Genomic DNA, 27,085 nt, shown 5'->3' on the forward strand with positions numbered 1-27,085 from the left:
TAGGGACAAGGGTCTCTTTTAGTTGGATTGTGGGAAGCAGCCACTCTGCATCCGTTTTTTTACTCATGATGCAACAAGGATTGGTACACCTATCATTGCTTCTCTGATCCTCACAGGTTCTTTGTATTTACACTGAATTGCCTTTAATCAAATAACCTGAAAGTAACAGATTATCTTCTGGTTTTGCCAGAATTGCTTAAGAGGCTATTAAAAGTTAAAGTAAGGGTGATTTGTGTATCATTTGATCATATTAACTGCAATGGTCTTTTGACTACTGAATTTGATGTGATGTTATGATGCAGTAAAGTAGGAAACAAGAAGATATAATAAAAAAAAATTGGGGGGATTCTGAGAGGGCTCCTCAGAATTGGAATATGTGTCTGCAAATTTGTATGTACATGTAGATTGGAAGAGTTCTTTGATAGGTTCTTACAAGATTGTTTTTCAAAATATGCTAAACCTGGAAACCACAACAAATTCTTCAAATGGGATTGTTATCAGTACATACCCTCAGAATTTTCTTGTTTAATTATGTTGAGGAGGTGGCCACATAGTTTGAGTGGGTTAATTTTATGAGTGATACTTTTTCATATTCTAATTTTCAAGACTTATTTTTGTCCTCCATAGGAATTCAGAGCATTTGAACTTCTCCGCAGTGGCCTGGATAGATCCAAATACCTGTTGGTGAAAGAAGCAAAGATCATTGCCATGACTTGTACTCATGCTGCTCTGAAACGACGTGACCTGGTTGAATTAGGTTTCAAAGTAATGATTATGCTAGAGTTACTGTACTACTTGATTTTGGTGTTGGTTCTCCCCTATCCCCCACCCTATATGAATCTTTTATCTACCCCAAAGCTAGGTAGCTAGATTATTTAGGGTTGCATTTTTTACCTGTATATTTCAATTTTTTAATTTTACTGAAGAAAAATATGACTTCTGTAAGGAAAAGATTAAATCACTTTTAATTTATTGTATATAGAAAAAATGCTTCATAGTGCATTTTTTTAAAAAAAGTCAGTTTTACCATATTACATGATAAACAGCAGTGACAGGATTATAGAGGACAGGAAAATAGAGGCAGGACTGGGTAGAAAAACATGGCCTTTATAGCTTTGTTTGCCTAAAAAATTAACAATTTGAGGAAAAAGAACTATGATGCAATGCTTTTCTCACTCTGCAGAGGTTACTATAACTATTAATATAGTGCAGTCTTTTTTTTGACAAAAGTCAGCCACCAGTAATTCTTCCAGTATTATTTTTCACTGATCATGTACTATATTGGATCACAAAATGGCTCCTCTTCAGCTTCAGTGCAGAGATACAAAATTAGTTTGTTCCATTGCACAAAGCTTTTCTCTTGTGGTTATGGTGTATAGGAAGCATGTAATGCAATTCAGTCATGGATTCCTTCTAGGTATAAGCCCTAACTGGTACAGAGAGATCTGCCATTGATGTAGTAGGACTTCATGTATTTGGTAATGCTGATATTTTGCCTATAAAGTGAAATCCTGCTGTAACTGTCCCACCCTGCAAAATCTGAAGGAGTAATAGATGCTTTCTTTTGGTAGGCTGAATAAATATGTTCATTTGTATTACTATGTTTATGGACATCTCTTTACTTTTTTTTTCTCAGTATGACAACATCTTGATGGAAGAGTCTGCTCAGATCCTGGAGATAGAAACCTTCATACCTCTCCTGTTGCAGGTTAGACTTGAGACCTAAAAGATCTTTAAAAAAAAAAAAAAGCTAAATAAGGCTATGTGTTCTTGAACAACATTGAATATTAAAATTACAAATATCATGTGCAGAAAGTAACCCAGAACTGATACTTGCTAGTAAGAACTTTCACATTTATTATAAATTATTTTATTCAATGAAGTAAATGTCTTGCATTTTTTTTCAAACTTTTAAATGAGCATTGAATAACCAGATGCATTTGGCAGGTGAGGGAAAATGGGTTTATGTGAGAAATACAGAAACTGAAGACTTCTGTAATTAGAGTAGACCATTTCACCACAGAGGCATATTCTGGGGGATATTCTGTGAGTTCATTTATGTGAAGCATCCAAATAATCTTGGAAAATTAAGTGGTTTTTATTTTAACAAAGCCTAAGGATCTAGCCTTCCAGACTAGCAGTACTTGATTTCTTCACTTGCAATTCAGTGAGAAATTTTTAAGAAGAGAATTTTTGAGGGAGGCTCTTTGTCCAAGATTGAAATGGCTGATACATACAGAGCAGCTGTATAGAATGCTTGGTCATCTCCAAAGCAGAAACTTTTGGGAGCAGGTAAAAAAAAAGTTTTGGTTTTTTTATGGGTTTTTTATTCTTGCCAATAAAAATTATTTCCATCCTTTTACTTTCTTATTAAGGCTTTTTCAGGCTTGAAGAATTGGACAGTGCAGAGTTCAGTTTTCTTTCCTTGCTGTCTGATCAGAAACAGCTTCAGTGCTCTTACACTTCAAGTGGCAGGAAAAGAACTTTATGTTGTCTCTCAAATAGCGTTCCCATGGGGAAAGGGAATTAACACAAGATGCTAATTGTAAAGAGCATTCCGTCCAAGAGCCAAGATGGGTATTAGTTAGGAGAACATCCTGGTCATGGAAGAGGCTGTTTGAGAATTACAGAAGTAAACAGATTAAGCACATGACTACAGAGACACTTGAAAGGCAGATTCAGTTTTGCCTCAGCCATCTGAATACTAAAAACCATTTCCGATGCTTCATATTCACTACCTCAGAATCCAAAAAATAAAGTTCGGAGGAGAGTTCTGGGCTAACTGCTATTACTGTGTAGTAATTGGGGGTTTGGCTTTCAAAGCAATATAATATTATATTTATTCTGATATTTCTCTAGTAATTTTAGTAGATAAAGATACGTGTATATTTACAATTCTACTCTCTGATTGGATGGAAGCTAGTAGTCTTTAAAAAAGACTGCAGTTCCCTGTAGCTTAAAAACAAATGTTGAAGGGCTTAGACAAAGGCAGACAATCTGATTGTTAATGTGTTTTGAGTGCCTTGATTATATTGTAATAGTTGCAATAGTGTAATTCTTCAATTCTAGAACCCCCAGGATGGATTCAGTCGTTTGAAGCGGTGGATTATGATTGGTGACCATCATCAGTTGCCACCAGTCATTAAGAACATGGCTTTTCAAAAATACTCCAACATGGAGCAGTCTCTTTTTACACGGTTTGTTCGTGTTGGAGTGCCAACTGTTGATTTGGATGCACAAGGAAGAGCAAGAGCAAGGTAAGGCAGAAAATCCTTTGTCTAGCTTGTAAGAAAGTAACAGGTTAAAAATGAGAGAAGAGCACATATAGTTACAGAAACTGTCTTTTATTGTTAGGACTGGAGTTTGCAAAACTGGAATTTAGTTATTTTGTGCCATTAATTTCAGTTTGGACTAGAAAGGCAGATTTTACTTCTCTGAAATGGAATCAGATTAATATCTTCATTGTTATTTTTATGTAGTAGTACTCCACTGTTGCATGAGTGCTTTAATGAAAGTTATATTCAAAGGTATGTAATCATCTTAAGTGTTTAGGGTTTTTTTACAAACGAGACTCTGCAGAAGCTTTTTTTTTTCTAAACTAACATTTAGTATATTCAAAGTTAAATAAAGATCTGTTTTATTTAGTGTTGAACGTATAATAATTCCCTTGAAGTCTGTAAAAGGGTGCTTTTCTGTAGTATTTCAGGAGAGCTGCATACAGAGATTGGGCTCAACCGGATTGTCCACGCAAGGACAAAAAACCTCTTTTATATTAAAGGAGATACTGTGACTCTGTAGTGTAATAGCTTTTCTTTTCTATCTATGTTTTTGTCATTTCACAAATTTATTGATTTTGTAAATCACGTATTTGTGTTGTCATGTTAAGAATCAAAAATAAAACCAAATAAGAGAAAATTTCTCCATATAAAATCTTGTTACTCTAGGTTTAGTTTTAAATCATTATTTTAGGCATAAAATGTAGTGAACAATATGAAGGATGACGTCATTTTTTTCTTGTAGAAAGGTGTTGGGAATCTAGAATATTATTTTCTAGTCTTATGAATGACAGTTCAGTATGATTTTTAAAATTAGCATTTTACCGAATCTCATGGTAAACAAAGTCTGTTTTACAAAATCTTAGTGAACTTCTTAGTGATAAGAGACCAGAAGTCCTTCACTTTGAAAATAATTTCTTCATCAAGGAATTTTTTTGTCCATGCCTTCTTAGGCTTTGTCTTTTTTGATCACAGATAGTTGCTTCTCCATGAGCTATCTGCATCTTAATCTGGTCTGGATATTGTTGTGCATTTGTGAATGAGCCATTTTGTTAGAATTACTGTCCCTATAAATATCAAAACCATTCAGAATTAGGTAGATTTTGTTTGTTTCAGTTCATATCTTGTTAATACTAGGCAATACACAAAATAAATACAGCAATCAATTTCGTTTTACTGTAAGAATCTACCACAGTTAATGCAGAAAATACTTTTTTTCTTATTCCATCTGTTTGTAAAGAAGCATTAATATTCCTTAGGTTTTGTTACCCATGAAAATTTTCACTAGAATTCTGGCAAAATTTGTGGGGAATGGACTTAAAGCTGAGTGTGCCACACTGACTGGCATGTGAAGTTTTCTGTGATAAAGAGCAAAACAGAATCACAACCTAAAAATATTATTGTTGGATAGGTTGTTAGAGTATTTTCATTTATATATGTACAGACTGCCTAGCAAAATTATTCTTTTCACTGGAAATCTACAGAAGCACTAATCTCATATGCATCTGAACTATTTTGCATGAGTTAAAGAGCCTGCTGTAACTCACTCTTTGTGGTTTGTGTCTGTGTGGTTTTGAACAGTTTGTGTAACCTCTACAACTGGCGCTACAAGAACCTGGGTAACCTGCCACACGTGCAGCTTCTGCCAGAGTTCAGAACAGCCAATGCTGGCTTTGTGTATGACTTCCAGCTTATAAATGTGGAAGACTTTAATGGTGTAGGGGAGTCTGAACCCAATCCTTATTTCTATCAGGTAAGGAAAATGCTACATCTGTAATTTATTAACCTCAACAGGGCTTGTTAGATCTGCAATGAAGACAGACTACCAAGGACACTAAACATTCAATGACATTGAATTCATGTTCTCAGATAATTGAGTCATGTGTATGATTTTTTTTCCTCCTTTTAACGAGTTTTGAATGTTGAAAATGAAAACATTATGTTGGGGCTTTTGCTCAGTGAACGTCTTTAATATCTGTTCTCTCATTGTTATGGGAGGGATGAGACTTGTTATAATTTAATTCAAAATGTCATTTTGACAAATTAAAGGCAAATTAAAGTCCATCGTAATTCAGCTGTACTGCCATGATAGTGAAATAAACAGTAGCACTTCCCCTGAACAGAAAAAATCTCAGGTCATATGAGTTTGAACAGTCGCTTTGTTGATTTGGTCTATATGTAGGAATGCTTAAAATGCCCATTCATAAAAGAATAAAACAGTACTGCTATTAATATGCATAAGGGGCATAGGCACATTGAGGATGAAGTAAATTGTCAAGAAACCATAATTTTGGAGTTTCTCAACTAAGTTTTCAAACCCTCAACTAAATTTTGAAATCAAACCATCAACAACAGTCTCTATCTATTTCTCTTAAATTAGGAAAACATTTTACACTTATAATGAGATGCTTATATTTTCAGTTGTTTAATTTTTCTTGTTTTAAAAACTGGTGAAACAAACTATGGTGCCTAAAATAGCAAACTTTGGCTTTGGAAAAGTTGGGGCTGGAGCAATGTGCAAGTTAAGGAGTTTCAAACATGGAATTAACACCTTGTATTTTGTTTAATTTTATGGAAAACAAAGAATATACTTTTTGATGATAATATTCGTGTTCAGTTTTCCCTCTGAAGATCACTGAGACTTATGTGAATCTATGTTTTTAAAAAGTTACGAAAAATATATTCATAGGTTTTGCTGGGGCTCTTCTCAGTACTTTTTCAGTACAAATTAGTGTGCTGCTAGAGAAGAAAGCCATGGTAAATCATAATCCACTTTATCCCACTGCTAGACTGAGGACAGAATTGTTTGGAGAGATTATTTTGAATTTGTTTTTGAAACTGTAGCACACAAGTAGTAAAAAGTTTTCCAGTGGAACACAAACAGCTGAAAGGAAGTGCCTGATAATGGAGAGTGTGAGCACTGCTTTAGACCACTCTTTGGCTAAAGAAGATTAAGAACACAGAACAACTTCTCATTGTATCAGTACTCTCATGTGCACACTCTTGTAATACTTCCTACCATTACGGGGGGTTTTTTTGTGATCTTGATAATTGAATGATATTTAGCAGAGTATGTTGGTTGCATTCATAGTTTTTCATGAGATAATAGACTGCTGTCGTGCATTATTTCTCTTTGTGAATTTGGGCTTTTCTTTCCAGAGTTAAAGGGGATTAAAATTTGTAGAATAGCTTTACACCCACAGGTGTTTGATATGCCTGGCAACTGCATTTTCCAAGTAATGCAGAGCCCACTTAGTAAGAAAAAATAAATGGGGCTGGTATGTCCAGCCTATTCAAACATACGCCAAGTGGGGATAAAATTCCTTGTATAAATAGAGCAGGAGTAAATGTCAGCATTTGAGAACAACTTTTTAACCTGAAAGATAATTTTTGTTGACAGAAACTGGATTTAAATAGGCTATGAATATCTTCAGTCTGGAAATAGAACAAAGCTTCCTGTAGCCAGAAGAATGGTACTTTGGGACAGACTCACAAAGTAATGACAGAGAGAAAGTTACAATATACAAAATAACAGCTGGTAATTTGTAATTGAATAGGATGGCCTGCAGTGGAAATAACTGGATTTGATAATCCAGATATCTGTCTCCTGATTAATACTTGAAAAGACTTTATTTATACTAGTGCAACTAGTTCTTACTTGCAGTTTACTGGGGAGTGAGTCATTGCAGCTTTTTCAGCTGACTGGAACTTCTGAGTAAATATTGCAAAGTTTCAATCAGTACCTCACAATAATATTGATGTAGATATTTTTAGCAGTTCTCTGAAAAGGAATGAGAATGAAGGTATTAAACCTACTTGTGGTTCTTTTATTCTTTCAAAATGGCTTGTATGAAGTGAGCAAAGAATCGGCAGATCTAGGGACATTTCTCAGCCTTAAAATATTTGTCTAAATACCTGACAGTGTCAGAGATGTTATTCTTTCTAACCTTACAAGATTAGTTACCGTTTTTTTTGTCTTTTTCTTTGTGTCTTTTTCTCTTATTTTAAACTTTAGAATCTTGGTGAGGCAGAGTATGTTGTGGCAGTCTTCATGTATATGTGCTTGCTTGGTTATCCTGCAGACAGGATAAGTATCCTGACAACATATAATGGACAGAAACACCTGATCCGGGATGTCATCAATCAGCGATGTGGAAACAATCCTCTGATTGGACGGCCAAACAAGGTCACTTTGAAAATATGTTAGTCATTGGAGTAGTTCTGGTTTCTGTGTTTTTAAATTGTCATATTGCAAACCAGGCTAATTTAAGCTATGCTTAAATAGCTATCTGTGGAAGTCTTTCCTGTTTAACCACATATTTATGAACTATTCTGTGGAATTTCATAGATTAGTGCCCTTGTTTTTGTCTGTTGATAATTTGACAGAGTGAAGTCGGTGAAGGTGAAAAGACTACAGGCTATGTGGGACAGACTATTTTTTTTTGTCATTTATTTGTTCTCAATAATAACATCATTCCCCAAAATCACATCTTTAGAAAGAACCACCAGAGTGGAAATTATTTGATAGAACATATGATCACAAATCTGAAGAAAAAAACCAAGAATATAGTTATAAATGTCTGGTGCTAATTCTGTAAGTTAAAATTGTATTACAAAGCCAATGGCTTTCCATAATCTTTTGGTGTTAGCACCCCAGTTCTATCTGTCCAAATTTAAACAAGAAGAATTTAAAAAAACAGTATACAGTCAGAAAAAAACTCCTCCCAACATATTCCAGAAAAAACCCAGGCTTTTTGTTAGAGGCCAACTAAATCAGTTAAAGAATTTTGTTTTCTCTTCTTGTTTACTGCAATCTCAGTCCAAAGCTGATGTTAAAATTTTGGTGTCATGTTTTAATTGAAATGGCAAAGATTAACTTGTAGAGGTTTTTTCTTCTTTTTTAATTCTCTAGGTAACAACTGTGGACAGATTTCAGGGCCAACAGAACGATTATATTCTCCTTTCACTAGTGCGTACCAAAGCTGTAGGCCACCTTAGGTATGTAAGAACATCTTCTTGTAGTGCCATAGCAGTATTTGTACTCTGTATCAGATACATAAATGTTTTTAGTACATTATACAAAAAAATTCTGCTGTATGAGTATGTAGTAGAAAGGAAGTTCAGTGTTATGTATATAATGAAGTTCAGAAAGACTTCCGTTTATAACTGTCTGGTACCCTCTTCTCAACTACTTTATCCTTTTGTAATGGCTCTTACCCTATAATTAGTTTATTTTGCTGCAGATAGGCTGACCTTGGTTTCACCCTAGTATAATGATAGGACTGTAGTATTTGTTGAGCAAATACAGGCTTAAATTTTCTCATAGGGCCTGTCCTGTAATAGAGATTTTTATTTATTTTGCATGAGAAGTGTTTGATCATTGCGTAAGTTGCACTATTGTGTGTAGTTATAAATGTTTGCACTTTTGGTTTGGGATGTGATGGAGGAAGACTTGTCTAACCTTAGGTAGATGAGTTATCAAATTTATCTTTACTCATTTAAGATACAGAAATGCTATTGGGATTTTTTTCTCAACTTTACTTCTGAGGCGCAGGAAAATAGTAGAGGGTGGTTTTTCATGGTGGAATTGGTACAATGAACCAATGTATTTGTCATTCTGTATAGGATTTCCTAGTTACTTAAACAATATGTGGGAGGAAAAACTAAAGACAAGATAGTATTTTGTGAGATGATTTTATATTTCTTTCTATTAAGACTCCTGTGTACTTCTAGTTATTTTTATTGCAAGTGTGTCGTCGGTGAAAAAGAACATGATTGATTTTGTTTTCTGAAGGGATGTTCGACGATTGGTCGTTGCAATGTCAAGAGCCAGACTTGGACTTTATATCTTTGCAAGGGTATCGCTATTTCAGAACTGTTTTGAACTAACTCCAGCTTTCAGCCAACTCACAGCTCGACCACTTCACCTCCATATTGTTCCCACAGAATGCTTTCCAACAGCAAGACAGGTAGGAACAGCTGCTCTGGATTTTGGTAGTGAGTGTTTGTGTTTGCGCACTTTTTTTGAGTGGGCTGTTAGAGATGAAACTGTTTCCTCTGCTAGACTGGTGCATTTGCTTCTTGGCATTGGACCAGGTTGCCCAGGGAAATGATGGAATCACCACCCCCAGAAGTATTTAGAAAAAGGTGTGGATGTGGCACTTGAGGGTATGGTTTAGTGGTGAACTCAACATTGCCACTTGATGATTGGATTTTGTTGATATTAGAGGTCTTTTCCTACCTTAGTGACTACAAATAACTCCTTAGAGTTATCTTTTGTCGTGATACACACCAGCTGGTTTTAATTCATGTTTCCACAAAAGTTGATTATCAGTATAACTTAAGTATCAGTAACTGTTGTGCCTGCTTTTTCCTGAGTTCTGCTTGTGTGAATGAGTCAGTATTTTTTTTTTTTTGTGATCAAAATAATTTTTTAGTTTTTATGTGTTTTTGGTCTTGTTATGAAACAAAATAATGTTATTTCTCAAGCAAAGCTACATAAAGCTACTCATTTCTCATTTAAAGCGGTAAAATTACATGTAATCATGTAATTCAGGATTACAAGTTAATTTTTTTTCTCTTAAAATTGGTTCCAGTATCACAAGAGTTTTGCTGCTGAGCTAGGTTCATAAGTACAAAAACCTAATTCGTAATATTGCACTAGATGTTTCAGGAAAGGTTCGTGTTGAGGATCTAAGCACAGGGCACACAGAGCAGGACGCTTAACGAAGAAACAAGGGAGCACATCTGCTCTGCTTCCTGAAGCTTTGAGAAGGGATGCTAAAATTCAGTTACAGATCTTTCCCTGGTCTTAAGTGCTGTTGACAAGTTTGGGAAGGAGCCCTTTCAGTTGAGTCTTGCAGTTCAACTGTGCAACAAGAATGCAACAAGCATGGTCAGTAAATGTGAGCGAGGAGCTGGGCTGTGACAGGCAGGAAGTCAAATCCTAATCTGATCATAAACAGTTTGTGCCTTTAATATGTTAAATTACTCAAGTTCAAAATGTACTTCATGGACTAAGAATCAGAACCCAGCTTCCCCTTTTGAAGTTTCTTCTTCAGGCTGCAGTATCATGATTAATCCAGTTGCCCATAATGTAAGACCTATGCTTCCTAACTTTCCAAAGAATTTACCATTTTTTTTTTTTCTTTGAGAAGCATTATTTAATTTTGCTGGGCTTTTGACTTCTTATATAGTTAAATAACCTTTGAATGACGGTTGTTGTTCTTTGTTTGCTGACTGTCAACTTTTTTCCCCTTCCTTAGAATGGAGAAAGACCAGCTCACCAAATACATGTTATTAAGAACATGCCTCAAATGGCTAATTTTGTGTACAATATGTATATGCACATGATACAGAGTACACGCCACCATCAGCAGGTAAGGACCTTCTAATTTTTGAAATTAATTTAAAATAAAATCATTTTTCATGTAAAAATGACATGAGAAGCTGTTGAAAATTGAGTCTGTTTCTGTTATGTTTAAAATTAAGAAGTGTATGTGACTGGAAGTGAAAATATTGAGGTCTTGTAAAATGTTGTTGCAGCAGCAAAAGCTGTGTCTTTTAGTGGTTTAAGCCTCAATTTAAGGCCCCAAACCTATCAGTAATTGATGAGGAGTGCATTGATGACTCTTGCTGGGCCAAAAATACTATTCATTAATACTAAAGAACTAGCTTGTCCAGTATTAATTTGAAGGAAACTTGTGTGTTACATTTCAGCTAAGTGTGGGATTTCAGCTGGTGGGATTATAACACCACTGATGTAAAAAATGTTTTGTAAGAGAAAGACCAGATCATGTCTTGAAACCATTTTAACCCTGTTAAATCACCCTATTATCGAGGTTGGTTTGCAGCTGTAGTGTTTTTTGTTCTGGAGCAATTTTTTTTCATTCCTACTTCAGCATCAAGCAAAATTGCATGGGCTTGGAAGCAGTTGTAGACACTTCTGCACTTAATTTTGTCAGTGTTTAGTCCCTGAAGCAGAATTCACAACACAGCAGAAAGTCTTTATAGTCTCATCTAAGTGAGTGGAGCATTAAGGTAGCTTAGATCAGAGCAGAAAGCTGCATTTATTCAGCATACTTGGATCTGTAAAGCCTAGAGGTAGTTAAACCAAAAGGAAATGCTTTAAATGCTACCCCTCAACTGCATCAAGTTTCAGTCGGTCTCTAGGGTGTGTCATGTTTATATTACCTATATATTATCCTTCATATAATATATAATACCTATATATTGAATTACCTATATTCTGTCGTAGTACTCTGAAGTTCCCTTACTGGTTTTTGCTCTTCTGAAAGATTTCCAAAAGTGGACAAAATTGATGTAAAAGGACACTACTTACTGTGTATAGGTGACTGTGGGAAGAGAGTGTGAACATGACTGTCCTTGAGCAGATAGTCTAAGAGATCTAGGTTCTGTTCTTTAATGCAAGGATGTCTCTGTCACATCCTCTTCCTTTTCTTCTTTCACTTCCATGTTTCATCTAATATGGAACAGTGTAATCAGTAGAGATCAGAACCCAAAACTTTAACTGAGTGTCAGACTTTTTGATAATTTTTTTTTCACTGCAGCTCTTACCCAGTGACTTCTGGATTTTATTTTTATTTCTGAGAGAAAGCTTCAGACAAATTTGAAGCATTTTTTTTTCCAGAAAAAGCCTTTTCCAGGCTGTTGGGACAAAGAGGATACTTTCTCACTATTTTGGAGAAATGCTGTAATTACCTGTGTTCTGTAAAGAAAGGGGGATCTGCAAAGAGAACGCTACTAGGACTTCTTACTGTAATTCTTTTTAGTAGTAATGAGGTAAACTCGCACTGTTTAAGAAACCCAGTCCTATGAGCACCTGACAAGACTTGTTTTGAAGCCAGTTTGTCTAATATAGTTGGAGAACTTTCATCTGTGCAAAATGTTATGGGATGAAGACTTAGCAGATTGTGCAGTAGATTGGCCACATTTAGGTGTAAATGAATAGCCCTGTCAAAACAGGGAAGTATATACACAGATGCTAGTATCATCTAAATTTTACCAAAAAGCATTTGCTTGACAGCTTAATCAACCTAAAAACTAATCTTACCCATTGCTAGCTAAAATTAGTTACAAAACTGCTGTTTTCCTACTGTGACAATGAATCACATTCTCCTTGCAGGATAAGCCAAGAAGTGAACTACTGAAAAAAAACCAAAGCTGGCATTCTTTTATTCTATTCAGTACAATATTATTATTTAACTTTTCTTTTACACTAGTCTATACAGTAGTTGTCACAAAGCACAACATGCATCGAAGTAAGCCGCAGAAGTCTTTCTTAATACATCAAGAATGTATTTTTGTAAGGTCTTTGGTTTGGAACTACGCTTTCCTGTGCACATGGATATAGAGACAAGCCCCATAACTTCAAAGTCTATAGAAAATGCTTTTTATATCACTGCTGATAATCATAACTGATTTGTAGATTTGCCTATGCAAATTTGTAATATTAGTGACATCTCATTGAAGGTTAAATGCCACTGTAATTAAACACTTCATTTGTCATGTGCTACAAAGTTGCCTTTTGGGCAAAACAAAGGTAAACAATCGTCAAGTTTTTCAAGATTGCATTTCGTTAAAAGGATCCAAAATACTTCAAAGAAATAACTATCATGTCATTAAATAACATCAGGCTGCAAGAAGTATGAGTGTTTTTGTTCAGCCTGAAGTTAGTTGTATTGCATTCATCCATATTCTTCAGTTCAATGTAGTCCTGGTATTTTTTGTCCAGTTGTGTTACTTGGCTGCCATTCCAGCCTATAATGTTTTGCAAACTACAACTTTAGTTGTAAGCAGAACACTCTGAATACATTAAACTACTTTTTCAGAAGTATTGTGTGAAAATATTTAAGTGTTGTTGAACTGTTAGTGAAATTTGAATTGTTCTACATTTACAGCTGTGCATGAAACTTGTGTTAAGTACAGATAAAATTCACAGTATTTTATAAAATGTTGCAAGGGGGAATTATGGGTATAAGTTGTCAAAAACAGGCCTTGTTTTTTTCATCAAAAACCAAGTTAAACGTATCTAGGAGTTTGAAATGGTAGCAGATGAGATTAGGGTAGAAATATGCATATTGCTCAAAGTAGGGATTTACCATGACCCTATTACTTGTCTGAGTGTTTGGGATAATGAAATGTGCTTTCTGTCCTTGAATTGTAAGTCCTGAGATTTTAACACCCTCTTTTTCAGGAAAAATGTATCTAAGATTACAATATTGTGACCATTATTCTAGTTTTTTTCATATGTAGGAGTGAAGTGTTTACAAATCACGACAGCTTTGAATTCTAAGTTTTTGTTGTTAGCTTGTTATCTAATGCAAAATCCTAAATATAAGATAAACAGTTCAAGCTACTTAAAATCTTTCTTTTTCAATCATACAGCATTTACTGCCCCCACCTGCCATGATTGAAGAACCAGAACCAACACAAACTGGAGAGACTGAAGTAGAAGGTGAAGGTCAGGGCATGCAGGAAGATGCAGCAGAAGGAAATGAAGTAGTGGAAGAAATGATGAAGGAAGGAGAATTGAGTGTGGATGAAATGGATGAACATCGAAAAATGCCAGAACATCCTGGAAGAGACAGTGATAGTGGAGACAGTGAACCTGAGAATGAGACTGAAAAGTGATTGATGGAATCCTTGTCCTTAATGCATTTTGGAAAATTGACAGGAAAAAAAAGCAGCTAGAAAAATAATTGCTATTTTTATATTGACTTTCATTAAATGGTTGCTTGTGTAATATCTGGTATATTTTTCACTTAATATACTTTGGGGACAAGGAAGATGTTTGGTGAACATTCTGCTGAGTTCTTGTCACTGTTGATAATGTAATTTGTTTAATGGCATCAAATTATGTGCATTTTCCTTTTTATAAGTTGTTCAGTAAAGATGCTTTTTATACCAGTTTTTAATATTTGACTCCTAATTCAGTCACCCATTAAGCCTCACTAAGGCTATTCAATATTAGTCAGACATGCTTTATAGTTTTCTTAGCGTTTTGCCATGGAGAATTCCTTATGCAGAGCTGGGCTTGTATGCACTGAGCTGGTGTTTTAGGCAAAGGATCAAGTTCTGTAAGGTGTTTGATTGTGCATCTGAGAAATGTGAATTGTCATGGGACTTAGAAGTGATCAAAAGCTTTATTGAATTTTGACCTTAGTGGATCCTCAGGATTTCAAAAGCCCACATACTTGTAGGAATTTCTCATCATTGACTTCTGATGTTATTTTTAATTTATTATTCTTTACGGAAGAAGGAAAGATGCAGATTTTCAACAGCACTGGATTCTAAATTAGTGTTTTGAAATAAATTTCTTTTGCTTGAAGAAGACACAGTAATTGCCTAGGCTAAAGCCATATGAGGAAGAAAAGTTAATTTCCCTGAATGCAGGATATGTAAAAGATACAGTATCCATATTAATGACAAAATAGGTGAGTGGGGGTTTTTTTTAGGGTAACTTCTAAGTGTGCACATTTCATAAAGTGGTCAGAGAGAGGATTTATCCCTGATTCATTATGAGCAGTTGCCATCATGTCAAATTAGTCAGTGGTTTAATGAGAGTTAGGAATTTCCAAGTAGATTTTCAAACACAGCAATAACCATAGGAACACCTTTTGCTGGCAAAAGGAAAACTCTGATTTCAAGTTTTGCAGTTGTGAAGCTGCCAGATGGACTTGATAGAATGATTAGAGAATAATTAACTTCCAAGCTTTTTTAACAGCATTGAAGTTTTTTAATGTTCTAATTTAAAGTATAGTACAACATGAAATGGTATCGAGTTAAACATGTGCCAAGCTCCATGAAATGCATCTATTGCATATCAATCTGTGCATGCTGGGATCTCATCTTCTCCTCCCCCTGAAATCATTCTCTCCTCTCTCTCAGAGGGGAGCTCAGGAGTAGCAAATCTAAGTACTTACCTTTGATAAATGGTGTTTTATGTTCTTCCTTTGCTGAAATGAAGTTTTCTCAAACAAGAAACTAATAATAATGTAGAATTTGTGTTCTGTCCATGTGTGTTTTGATTTAAGGTAGTGTACTGTTTATTACTGAATTACCTGCCTTGGATGAACGAATCGTGTTGAACATATGGGTGTTAAGTTTCATGCAGTACCAATCGTGTTCATGCAAAATTGAATAATACTCAGCCTTCAGGCCACAAGCAACTTGCTTGGCTGAGGGTTGTCATCTTTGTTTTCCAGCTAATTTTCTATAAATACTGAGTCTGACAATCATTTAGTTGCTTTATTATTTTAGGAATTGAAAAGGGTTCTCCAGTTGTTAGTTTTTTTGGGGTTTTTTTTTTTTTTTTTTCTGAAATGAATAACGTAACTGACAGAGATTCTGTAAAAAAATTGGGACGGAATGACTTAACAAGCACCCGAAGCTGAAAGGGGCTGCAGAGACCTTTTTGAGTTGTGCAGGTTGCAGCTGAAAGGGGCTGCAGAGACCTTTTTGAGTTGTGCAGGTTGCATGGAGTGTCCACACGTGGCTATGCCATGCTGTGATCTGTGTGCAGGCCCCAGGTGTGTTTGGTCACTTCGGCTCAGTCCTTGTAGAGCAGCAGCCAAGTGCAGAGTTTTCCTAGACAGATCTCAGTGTTGCCCTAAAATCGTGAGTGGAATTGCAGTGGAGATTGTTTCTAGCTAAAGTGCAGGAAGAGGCAGTTGAACTGCAAACAATTGTAAAAGCTTGAACAGTGTTAATGTGCAGTTTTCTAAGGCACCAAGCACCACCTGTAAAAAAAGTGGAAGGTTTGGTTGAGGTAACTTGAGCAGAGCAGGTCATTCATTATCCTTAATGCCATCTTCCACATGTTAAACTTGACTTTTTTCAGAGACGTGGGGGAATACATTTTCAGCAATTTATGAAAATCATGTCTTTGTTCAAGCAGTGGTTGGAAAGTTCTTGAGGCTTTGCTTTGGAGTGTGAGGTCAGGTTTGGAGTGTTTTACTTACAAAGCTTTTTAGTTCTGTTTTTAATTTTTGTTAAAGGATAAACTTTGTCTTTTGCACCAAAACAGTTTTTTTATGATTGATTTACATTTGCTTTCAAGAAAGATTAGGTGGGAGAAGTGAAGGAGTCTAAAAGTGTAATTTTTATCTATGTGGTATGTTTTCTAATGGCAATTGGAAAACATCATCTCTGTTCAAGTGAACAACAATATACAGTCATTAAACTAAGTGTATTGAAATTTTTTAAAAATGCACACAAATTTAATCACTTTAAAAAGACAGTCTTTAAATGAACAAAATAATTATTAAAATAGCTTTTAAAAATTATTTTTAAACGTTATTGCAAAGATTATTATAGCAGTGCATGAAAACTTAGTGAACAAAATTAAATTTCTTTCTGAGGGCAAGATCCTCTAAGGATATGAACTGGAGGAAAAGGTATAAAATTGCTTTATTTTATTGTTCCAAAGCTATAGAATAAGAAATCCATTAAGGACATTTGAGTGAAACTAAAGAGCTATTAGTGATTTTTCTTCAAATTTATTTAGCCAACCCTTAAATGAATTGCCTCATTTTCCTCTTACACTAAGCCTGTAAAGCAACGTAGTTACTACTTTCCAGACTTGTTCAGAGACTGGTTTAGAAACTGCTCAACCCTTGGATGCTGATGTAGTGCTAATGTAATAGGGTAATATCCTGTTCATTTCTGTAATAGCCAGAAAAAGAAAGGGAAAGAGCAATTTACTTTGGGTTCTGTCATCCATATATAGCTGAGATAATGCTGTATAAATACAGGGTGGTTTCCATCTGTGGCTGAAATAATGTAGTAAGTGCAGGAGTTGATATTATCAAAGAAAATACCTTGGTAACTCTCAGAGCATGGTTTGCTTTTGCTTTAGTCTGTATGGATTTTGAAAGGGATTGGCAAAGGTGATGCAAAAGTCAGGAATAGAACGTTCAGGAGCAGTTTTGCCAAGGCAAGAAGAAGGGACAAATAAATGTAAGATATAAAGGCCGTTACTTTTTTGCTAACCTACACTGTTTTTGCTTTAGAGATGGACACCGAGTGCTGCTCTGTGTGTTCAATAAGGAACCTAGCTTCTTTTGGAAGGGAAGCAAGCACTGGCAATTTCCCTTCCCTCTTGGATCTTGCCATTTTCTGTAAAAGGCTATGAATCCTGAACAAAAGTATTCTCACAAAGAGTAGAAATTAAGGTGTTTTTTAACAGAATTGCTTTGCTGACAGGACAAGAGCGACCAGGTTTCTGAAATCACTGAATTCTTTTAAAAGAAGACCTAGAGGTGGTGATGATCACATGCTGGATAAACATGGTGACATGCAATTCTACTGAAACAAGAAGTAGGTAACACTTGAAACCTTGTAGTAAGCAGACAAAAGTGAACATCCTGGTCAACAAATGAATTACAGCTGACAGCAGTCAAGAAGCTGTGAGTGCTGTTAAGATATATAGCAGCATAGTTTCCTTTGCCAAACATGGTAATGCTCTCAGGAGAGATAATCAGTCGAAAATGAATGTTTTTGTGGGAGTTTTGGAAGCTGTTTTTACAGCCCTTAGTGTTTCCTTTGCTATTTGGTTTCTCAAGCATAGTTCTTTTACAATCCTTTTTCTGGAAGTGCTGGTTGCATAGGTATCTGTTGGAAAAGCCCAATAACAGTGTAATGTTCATATGCTGTAATGTTTTCAAAGAACACAGTTTCCATTGGAAATTGCAAAAGAACGTTCTTGAAAGATTTGCAGCTAAGTCTCCTCTGTAAGTAATGTATTTTCCTAAGTTCTTGGGAGATACCTGGAGAAGTACAGTATTAAAATTTCCAAAACTTGCAAACATGAGCCTCTGGAAAATTGCTACATTGAAAAGAATAGAAGAGAGAGAAACAATTACTGCAGTTAGTCCCTCTCAGTTCCTAAATAGTAGTATTTCAGACTAAACAATACTACTGTAACAAGAAAGTGAGTTTTTCCCCCAAACTTGTAGGTAACAAGGACAGATTGTCTCTCCGAGCCTTGTTCTGGCAGGGCTTTAGCTTAATTTAACCAATATAAAGGATAATGTAATATGTTGCTATTAAGAAAGTGTGTTTAATTTAGCTGCCATTATGGTTTTCTTTCACCTTGAGAAAGGAACAAGGGCAAGGATAATTGAATTAAATAATAGCATTAATTAAGTGTAATACAGAGTAGTGTGTTGCTGTATCGCTATGTCTGGAAAAAGAGATTCAAAAAGAAGCTGAAGAGGCGTTGTTTTAGCTATAGGTGAGAAACTTTCCAGAGTTCAGGCATTATCTTTCTGCTTTAGAAACACTATTAGAGCAGAGTATGTGTCTGTACAAGTATGTTTCAAGAAAATGTAGACCAAAACAAAAGGTTGAGCTATTGACAATGACATAGTTCACCTATAGATGTCAGTGAAAAAAGCTATATAAAATCACAGTGCATGTTTGCTTAATCAGACATTAGAATTTTGTGATTCCAGAGAACAGCATAAAAGAAGCAAGCTGGATTGCCAAATAAGGATCAGGAATACATCAGTCTTGGCACCGTTTGCAAGAGATAAAAAGAAGCCGCCCTTATTGCATTTATCAAGTGTGAATTCCTAAATTGCTGCAGCCCTCTGTAAGAGAAGCCCTGCTACGCATCTAGAGACGCTTCAGCATCCTGCTGTGCTAGTCTGACATCTCTTGTGTGTCAAGAGCACTTATTTTTAGATGGGACAGTCGTTAAGGACAGAACGTATCTTAACTACTGTAAAGAAAGAAAGGAAGTAGTTCAGGGGCAGCAGAAGTGGGTAGCAAGAAGCTCAGTACAGAGGCACAAAGATTCTGTTTCTGACCACAAGCCACAGCAGTTTAGGCTTGCCCTATTTTCTCAGAGTGATTTTTGGCAGCAGCAGTCATGTCCTATTGGGCAGTACCCTGTTTTCTAAAATGAGACCGTGTTTTGCAAGCTGAGTCAGAGAGGGCAAAAATCAACTCACCGATAATCCTCCTCTGCTGAGGACACATTCAAGAACATTGAAACAGGACTAACTGGGGTGAAAAAAGTCCAGCTGTGGACAGGTTTTCTGGCTGGCTGTCACTGACAACCCCTGGAAATGTGATCAGGGTTAAATTAAAAACTGCTGTGTTTTAATTAAGCAATGTAATGTATGATCTAAGTTTGAAGAGAACCCATGCAAATCCAAGTATTTCATCTGTATAGCTCTGAATTAAACTTAATAGTGGCTAAATTTAAGAAGAGATAATGGTTTTGCATATAAGAAAGATACTGAAAATTACTATTTGATTAAAATATTTACTGAGACAAAGTGTCTATTAGGAGTTTTGTGGCTTCATACAGATTCTAGAGGAGAATGCTACATTTTCACCTTCAAGAAAATTTTGAGTTCTTGTTTTGCAAGACTTTTTTTACTGATAGCCTACTGTGTATTGATCTGGATTCTCTTATCTCTGTTGATGTGTAGTAGTGAGGTATCTTGTGGAGAACAAGGCCAGAACCCATGGCATCCAGTCCAATTCTGTATTATAATTTTGTATCTAAAGTATTGCAACAGTTTTACATAAACTGTTTTTACATAACTGTTTTCCTGTCAGCAAAGCAAAGTTTTACATAAACTTTAAAAGATTAAATTTGCGTTTTCAAACAAAAAAAAGAATTGCATTATTTGGAAACTTCTGTGGGATATTGTTTTTGAAAATAATGGGGTTCTCTAGACATGATGATAATTTTTCCAGAGAAGTGCTTTTCCCAAACTGTTACATTGATGTTGCAATTTGTAGGTTGCTTTTTTAAAAACAAACAACAAATAAAAACTGTTCAAGCACTTGCCTTTAGTAATGTACTTTTCCCTGGCATGAATTATACATTTTAGGAAGTCAGGGGATGAAATAGAAAGTAAAAGCTGCATTGTTAAAAAACACCAAAACCAAACCAAACCAAAAATATCAACCAATCAAACAAAAAACCCCACCCACACCAAAAAAATACCCAACATATTTGATTGTTTAAAATTTCTGTTGTTTTGTTTTGTTTGTTGATCCAATTAACACTGAAAAAGATTTAAAAATTTGGAGTTTCACATAAAAGGAAAAGATCAAACTGTTACCAGCTCTGATCAAACGTGTTTGGATGCTGCACTACCACTTGAGTTCCAGTTTTGAAAAATGGCCTACCTCTGTGCAGAAGTGGGTGATTTACTGTAATCTTCATAAAGCTCAAGCTATTGGAATTGTTCTAAATACCTTGCCTTCCTGTCCTGGTAAAAGCAGTAGCATCATTCTCTTTCTTTCCTTGTTCAGGCTGTCCATGTTTGAGGCACCTGCTGGTTTTACTCAGAGCTAAGAAATGTTAAGAAATTTTCACAGGCTCAGTTCTTTATCTCATTTGATCTCTAATGTACTATGAACTAATCTTGTTCCTGCATACACAGATACTTCAGTGATGGGACAGTTGTCCTAGATTGCTCCCTGCTCCTGCAGTGTTCACCCACTGGCGTTCTGTCAGTCTGGGCTGCGTAATGAGATGAGACACTGAGGACAGCTGCTGCTCCTGACTCATCTCGGTGCTCAGTACCTTCCTGTAACTTTGAGCTGAAACAATCACTGTAAATTGGAAACAAATACTGAGCAAACACAGCAGGTATAATATGTTAATTTTTATCTGTTGAAACACAAATATCTGTGGAAGTACACATGCATACCTTGTGTAATGGTAAATTTGTATCAAGCTGATTCTGAAGAGAATCTCTTACTATAATCACAAACGTGTTTAGTTTTGTCAGTATGAAGCCTGAGATTTTATATAAATATAAGGTAAAGCCTATTTTGTAAATTATTAAACCAGGTTTTTGATACTATTTAATTATAAGGAACTATGGATGAATATGTACTCATGCTTTCTTTCTATGTAAATATGCAAAAAACCTTTCAATTTAAACAACATGAAAGAATTTGTCCTGCAAATTTAAGTTACCGTATTTACATTTATTTTATTACATTTAGAAATTATGCTTTAGAGTGTTCCAAAATGAATACAGTGGAATAAAGGGCCAATGCAAATTATTGTTATTGCTAATGTTCCTCTGCCATGGAGGAGGAGGAAGTGTGGAGAATACAATTGCTCTCTTATATTTCTGAATTCTGCCAGCAACAGAGACTACTAAAGGAAAGCATGTTTTACACAAGCTAATGAAGCTTTGGGTCAAGAGTAGTTATTTTGGTTCTCCTAGACCTTAGAGAAAGATGCTCTATTTACCCACATATAAATTTGTCCTAAAAAGTGCTACCCAAATTTTGTGTAAAGGATTGTGTGACTGCAAGTGACTGGGATCAGGAAGGCAATAGGTATAAAGTGGTCAGACCATTAGATCAGGGGTGGGTAATACACCATGAGCACAGTATGAGGAGATGCCCAGTAATGTGTAGCAGTAAGCTAAATATGTACCTCAGTGGTTTAGCTTTAATTTATGAATGTAACAACAGTTCCATATTTCTTCTGGCAAGATCTTGTAAATGAGCTATAAATACATCTGCTTTGATAAAATATTTTCCCAGTTGGCACCTTTGTCCACCTTAGCCTACTTTTCTCCTTTGAGACGCAAGGGATGCAACTGTTTGTTACTGTTCTCACACTGATGCCTGCAAAGCCAAGCTCTCTTCGTCAAGCCAATCAGAAAAGCCTTAGTGGAATCTTCCCCTACCCTCTGCCTTCTGCCTCAGTTTGCTATAGATAGGAACTTCTCAGCTTGCAAACTTTGCTGAATGAGTTTTGCAGCTTTTGCAGTCTAGAAATGGCCACATTCAACACGCAGTTGAAGGGAAAGATCTAAGCTTCACCTTGCAAGGTGAGCCTTCTATCTGAGAGATAATGTGAAAAACAGTTAATGTGCTCATAAGCAGAAAGCTGTATAAGGCTTATAAGGGTAACTGTAACACTAAAGTCTCAAGCTGCCACTGCCTGACTCAATGTCAGCCATGTACATCAAGGTCTCTCCTGAGACACACAGCCCTGTGGCATTAGGCAGACTTTCAGGTTATGGGTTTTGATTTTTGATGTTTATGTGCTGTTGTATCCACGAAAGTTTTGGGTTGGGTAGGGTCTTTTTCTTTCAGATATGCCTCTATGCACTATGGTTATCAGTATCTTTTCAAATTAGCAATCTTGAAGACAAGGAACAATTATTCATAACAATCTTTTGGGTAATTCAGAGAAAAGACTTGAATGTGTTCATAGTGTTTTTATTAAATTTTTGGACAATCACCATTTCACATACCCTTGTAAAATCTGCTTAAAATAGGGAACTCCCTCACCCAATAGGACAAAAAAGACTGTACTTTTTTGTCTTGTTCTAGCTTGAAGCCAGATTTGGGACATCTTAAATATATTCGTAATTGAGAAGTTTGAAGACAGATTTAATTAGCTATTTAACTAGTTTGTTTAGGAAAGGCAATCAGAAATTAAGCACTAATTTGCAATATTATTTCTGTGGGTACTTGTTAAGAGTGAAGGTTTTTTTTATTTTCTGTTGGAAGAAAAAATTCAAACCATCTCCAAATTAATGTTAAGGGCCTGTTCAGCAAATATGAGACTGAAGATATAGTGCAGCTATTTTGTTATGTCCTGTGCATTTTCTTCATTTGAATTTGTTCTTTTGCTGAAGTTGACTCAGTGTTTAAAATTTCAGCTGTCAAGCTGTCAAGCTTGGCAGCAGCATTAAAACTGTGAATATCATGACATCCTTATACTTTAATTTTCAACCAAAATATTTGTTTAGCAACTTCAGTGATGAAATAAATTTATGAAAAAACCCCACTTCTTCATATACACTGTGAAAAAAAATGTCGACATAGTTCAAATCAACATATATTTACACTGACTATAAGATGTTTTGTTAAACTAAATGCTCAACTTGTTTTGTGGCAGAGACTTTCTTTGAAATACCACTACAAGAAGAAAGTTCCTTAGAACGTCTTACAGCATTTCATTCTGATGTGATTTTATATAGTCTAAGTGGATTTTAACAGAATTTTCTGAAGCATAAACATGGTTGAATTGCAAAAAAGGTGTCTATATGAAAGCATTTGTTAAATGCCTTTTAAAAATTACTAACAGAATGCACTAACAGAATGCACTAACAGAAATACACACTGAACATTCCCTGGAAGTCATAGAACGTCCTGTCATCTAGCAAAATGATGGCAAAGACAAGGAAATTGGAAGATTTGAGGAAATGCTTGTATAATGAATATAAGCAGGAATTTCTGCATAGATGTTTTGGGATGTGTTTTCCTCCCTGTCTGGTTGTTTCCTGTTTCTTTGGTATGCCTGTACCAAAATGACAGAAACGCAGAATATTTTGGGTTGAAAGGGTCCCACAAGAATTGCCAAGTCCAGCTCTTGGCCCTGCACAGCACCATCCCCAAGGGTCACACCGTGTGCCTGAGAGCAGTGTCCAAATGTTTCTTGAGCTCTGTCCAGTTTGGTGCTGTGACCACTCCCATGGGGAGCCTGTTCCAGTGCCCAACCGCCTTCTGGGGGAAGAACCTTTTCCTGATGTCCAGTCTAAACCTCACCTGATTCAGCCTCATGCCATGTGAATGACATGAAGAATATACTCTTTCACAGTGATCACAGCAGAGTTTTCTGGAAAATCACTGCAAAATTTTCTAGGCCACCTTATTTTTCTATCCCTGTCATGGAAGGAATGGAAGGAATAATTTTCAATATCTTCAGGTGTGTTATGTCTCTCCTCCAGAAGTTTTCACTAACCAAAGCACAGCATGCATATGCATTAGTATCTGTCTTTAGTTTCCGTGCCTCATGTTTTTTCTGTAGCTGAGATCAGAAGAAATTTGCCGTATTCACTAAAATGCTTCCACCAAACCATTGCTGAGGCTGCATCTTCAGCTCTTCAGAATGGGTGACATACAAGGGTCTTACCAGGGCAGCCATCAATGCCTCTTGAGATGTGCAGTCTCTGGCTGATGCTGATGTGCTCTACACACTTCTGTCCTCGCCCAGCACCTCCAGATAGCCCAGCCATGGGATTCCATGAGCCAAAGGTATTTCCTGCTATGGTTTCCAGTTTACAGGTGTCAGTGTTGGGGAATGTCAGGTTCAGGAGCCCCTCAGTTCCTCAAAGACATTTGCTGTCTACACAAGTCCCTCCATTCCTTGCAGCCCTCCTGAGGCATGAGCCACATGCTGAGACCACATCTGTCACTGTGGCATGACCCTGTTTTGGCTACAGTGTAGCTGGTGGTGTTCAGGTGACACAAGAGGAGACAGGCTAGTGTTGATCATTTTATTCACCTTGGTTTCCTGCTTTGGTGAGTTCCCACTGGAGAAAATATGATCATTTAAAAAGCCATACACCTGTGCTGTCAAGGTAAGGAAGGCTGTTTTCCATATATTTTTCCGGTTTTACTCACAGTGGATATATTTATGTACTTTGCAGTATGATGTCATAAGGCAGTAAAAATTCAGCTAGTTGATCCACACCTTCTTATCTCGATGAAAACTGCATTAGTATGTTAGTATGATCATGTGATTGTGTTAGTATGACTCGTGTGATCACTATAAAATTAGTTCATGAGCAACACTCTCTAGGTAAGGTTATACTGTTCAAGAAAACATTCTTACGGATCGTACTTTAAATGCCTTGTAAGCAGAACTTGTCTGAAGAAATGGAACTGTATATGTTCCCATACACCCAGAGATATTCTTATTTTTGTCATTGTTTACTTTGTCATGACTTTAAAGAGGTGCCTCCTGTGTGTTGGTCATGTATTTCATTAGCATCTGAATTACAGCAATATGTTTAACTCAGTAACACTGTACCATATCCAGTTATCTCATTAGGCTGAGTAATACTGCTTTTTGCTACCACAACTTTTGCTTCTCCTTCTCTCTCCTTGATGTTTAACGCCTTTATCATCTTGTATATACAACTAGTTGACAGCAGTCATCTGATAACCAAGAGTGCGGAGAGTTCACGGATTCTAATTTTAAAAGAATTTCCTGAGCAGTTTGCATTTTTACCACAAAATGTCAATTATGAATTATTAAAAATGAAACATTGAGAAATATATCAGTATTTTATATATGATGATTTATTTTTCCATTGCATCCTTTTTCTAGATTTATTTAGTTGTTGAACTTCTCACAAGACCATCAAAAAAATGGCAGGTTGTGTTTTCAATTGTGTGGTGCTATCATACTTATAAATGTATCTGCAGTTTTCCAGTCTGCTGAATGAGCAAGGCAGAAATAAAATACTCTGACAGCTCACAACACATCTCAGTCATCGGGGAGATAGCTGTTAATAGTCTTGGTGGATAATAGGCTTGATGGATCTGTTAAATAAAGCACATAGTCTCAAAGCTCATCACAGGGAGTAGGTGATAATGAAAAGAACCAGCAGATATGCAAACTCAATTAACCTGCTACTAGTTGTGTGCAAGCTATTCCTCATTAAGCCAGAAAATAAGCAGTGTTGTCAACCTGAGATGTTCTGCAGCTTTATGGATTAGCCATAGTCTAGTTCTTGGGATTTTATTAATCCACTATATTCCAAACGTATTGTCTTCCAAACATTAATTTTATTCTTCATCTATAGCCATATTTTATCATGCATTGAAGGGACATTGAAACTTATCTCTGAAGAGCTGTGTTAAAAGTTTAAATTTAAGTCATTCTGCTCTAGAATGCTACTCATTGAAGTGAATCTGGTATTTCCCTTTCTTCCTCAGGAAGAAACCCCAGAAGGCATGTGTGACTTGGTATTTTTAAACTCATACTTTTGTTAAATAGAGGAAACAGATCTTTCTTGGCTGAAAATATCTACCTCTCTCCCAAAAAAAAAAAAAAAAAAAAAAAAGAGAGACCAATTCAAACAAAAGAGGTTTATATATATATATATATATATATATATATATACATATATATATATACACTTGCAGTCAAAATCAGCCCTTCTTTTCCATGTCGGTGGTTTCAGATGGCAGACTCCAACAGCATGGTGTGGAGATTATTTTGCCTCATTGTGCTGGTGTTTCTTGGCTGGCCCCTAGGCATAGCCTTGTGTGCCCTCTATGGATCTCTTTCTCCTCCCTCAGCTTCAGTAGAACCTGATGAATTAAGCCAAGTGTTACTGAAGGGCCTGGGGAGGCAGCATGCTCAGAATGCATGCAGTGGCAAGCTCCTGTGCTAGGCAACAGAGACAGCTTTGCATCAGACAAGTTCTCAATTGTAGGCTGTTGTATTTCATAGTTTACTCTGTTAATCCTTGTTTTTCAGGTCTGAACAACGTTTTCTCGTTTTTTAACTGCATGAATTGCTCTTGAGCATGTCACATAAACCTTAATAATCCAGAGGATTGTGTCCTAAAATATGAATATGTACAGTGGAAGATATTGCACTGAAAATGAGTTATGATACCTTGTACTTACAGAAGGTACCTTACTTGGAAAAGGTAGATATATACGCATTTGACAAGGTTTGAACTCAGTGTCAAAACCTAATTAATTAGAAAAGATTGAGAACAAGAGGATAGGGCAGGCAAGGTTATATTGTGGAGATAGACTTGAATGTAAGAATGAGGTTATAGGGCTGAGGAGATGCTGATGTTGAAAGACTTAGAGGAAAACAATGCACCCAGGAATGATACTTCTCTCCAACATGGTTGTGGAAACCTGTTACTCCTGTGGCAGTAATATTGGTGAAAGTAAAGGCACAAGCCCCACTGGAGAAAAAGCATTATGATGCTATATGACATCACATTTGAATTTCAACTTCCTTTTTTAAATCTCCC

General features: G+C 36.0%; 1 protein-coding gene across 1 annotated transcript in view; it reads left to right on the plus strand.

Moving 5' to 3' along the window:
- Nucleotides 1-14,204, plus strand: part of AQR (aquarius intron-binding spliceosomal factor) — a 49,911-nt gene extending 35,707 nt beyond the window's left edge. The window contains exons 27-35 of the mRNA XM_066321447.1: nt 628-765; nt 1,637-1,708; nt 3,070-3,257; nt 4,857-5,028; nt 7,291-7,461; nt 8,188-8,273; nt 9,070-9,244; nt 10,541-10,654; nt 13,683-14,204. Coding sequence (XP_066177544.1) covers nt 628-765; nt 1,637-1,708; nt 3,070-3,257; nt 4,857-5,028; nt 7,291-7,461; nt 8,188-8,273; nt 9,070-9,244; nt 10,541-10,654; nt 13,683-13,928 — 1,362 coding nt within the window. The 3' untranslated portion in view covers nt 13,929-14,204. The remainder of the gene's footprint in view (nt 1-627; nt 766-1,636; nt 1,709-3,069; nt 3,258-4,856; nt 5,029-7,290; nt 7,462-8,187; nt 8,274-9,069; nt 9,245-10,540; nt 10,655-13,682) is intronic.
- The last annotated feature ends 12,881 nt before the right edge of the window (nt 14,205-27,085 follow it).

This window comes from Sylvia atricapilla, chromosome 6, assembly GCF_009819655.1.
Source record: "Sylvia atricapilla isolate bSylAtr1 chromosome 6, bSylAtr1.pri, whole genome shotgun sequence".
NCBI lineage: Eukaryota > Metazoa > Chordata > Aves > Passeriformes > Sylviidae > Sylvia > Sylvia atricapilla.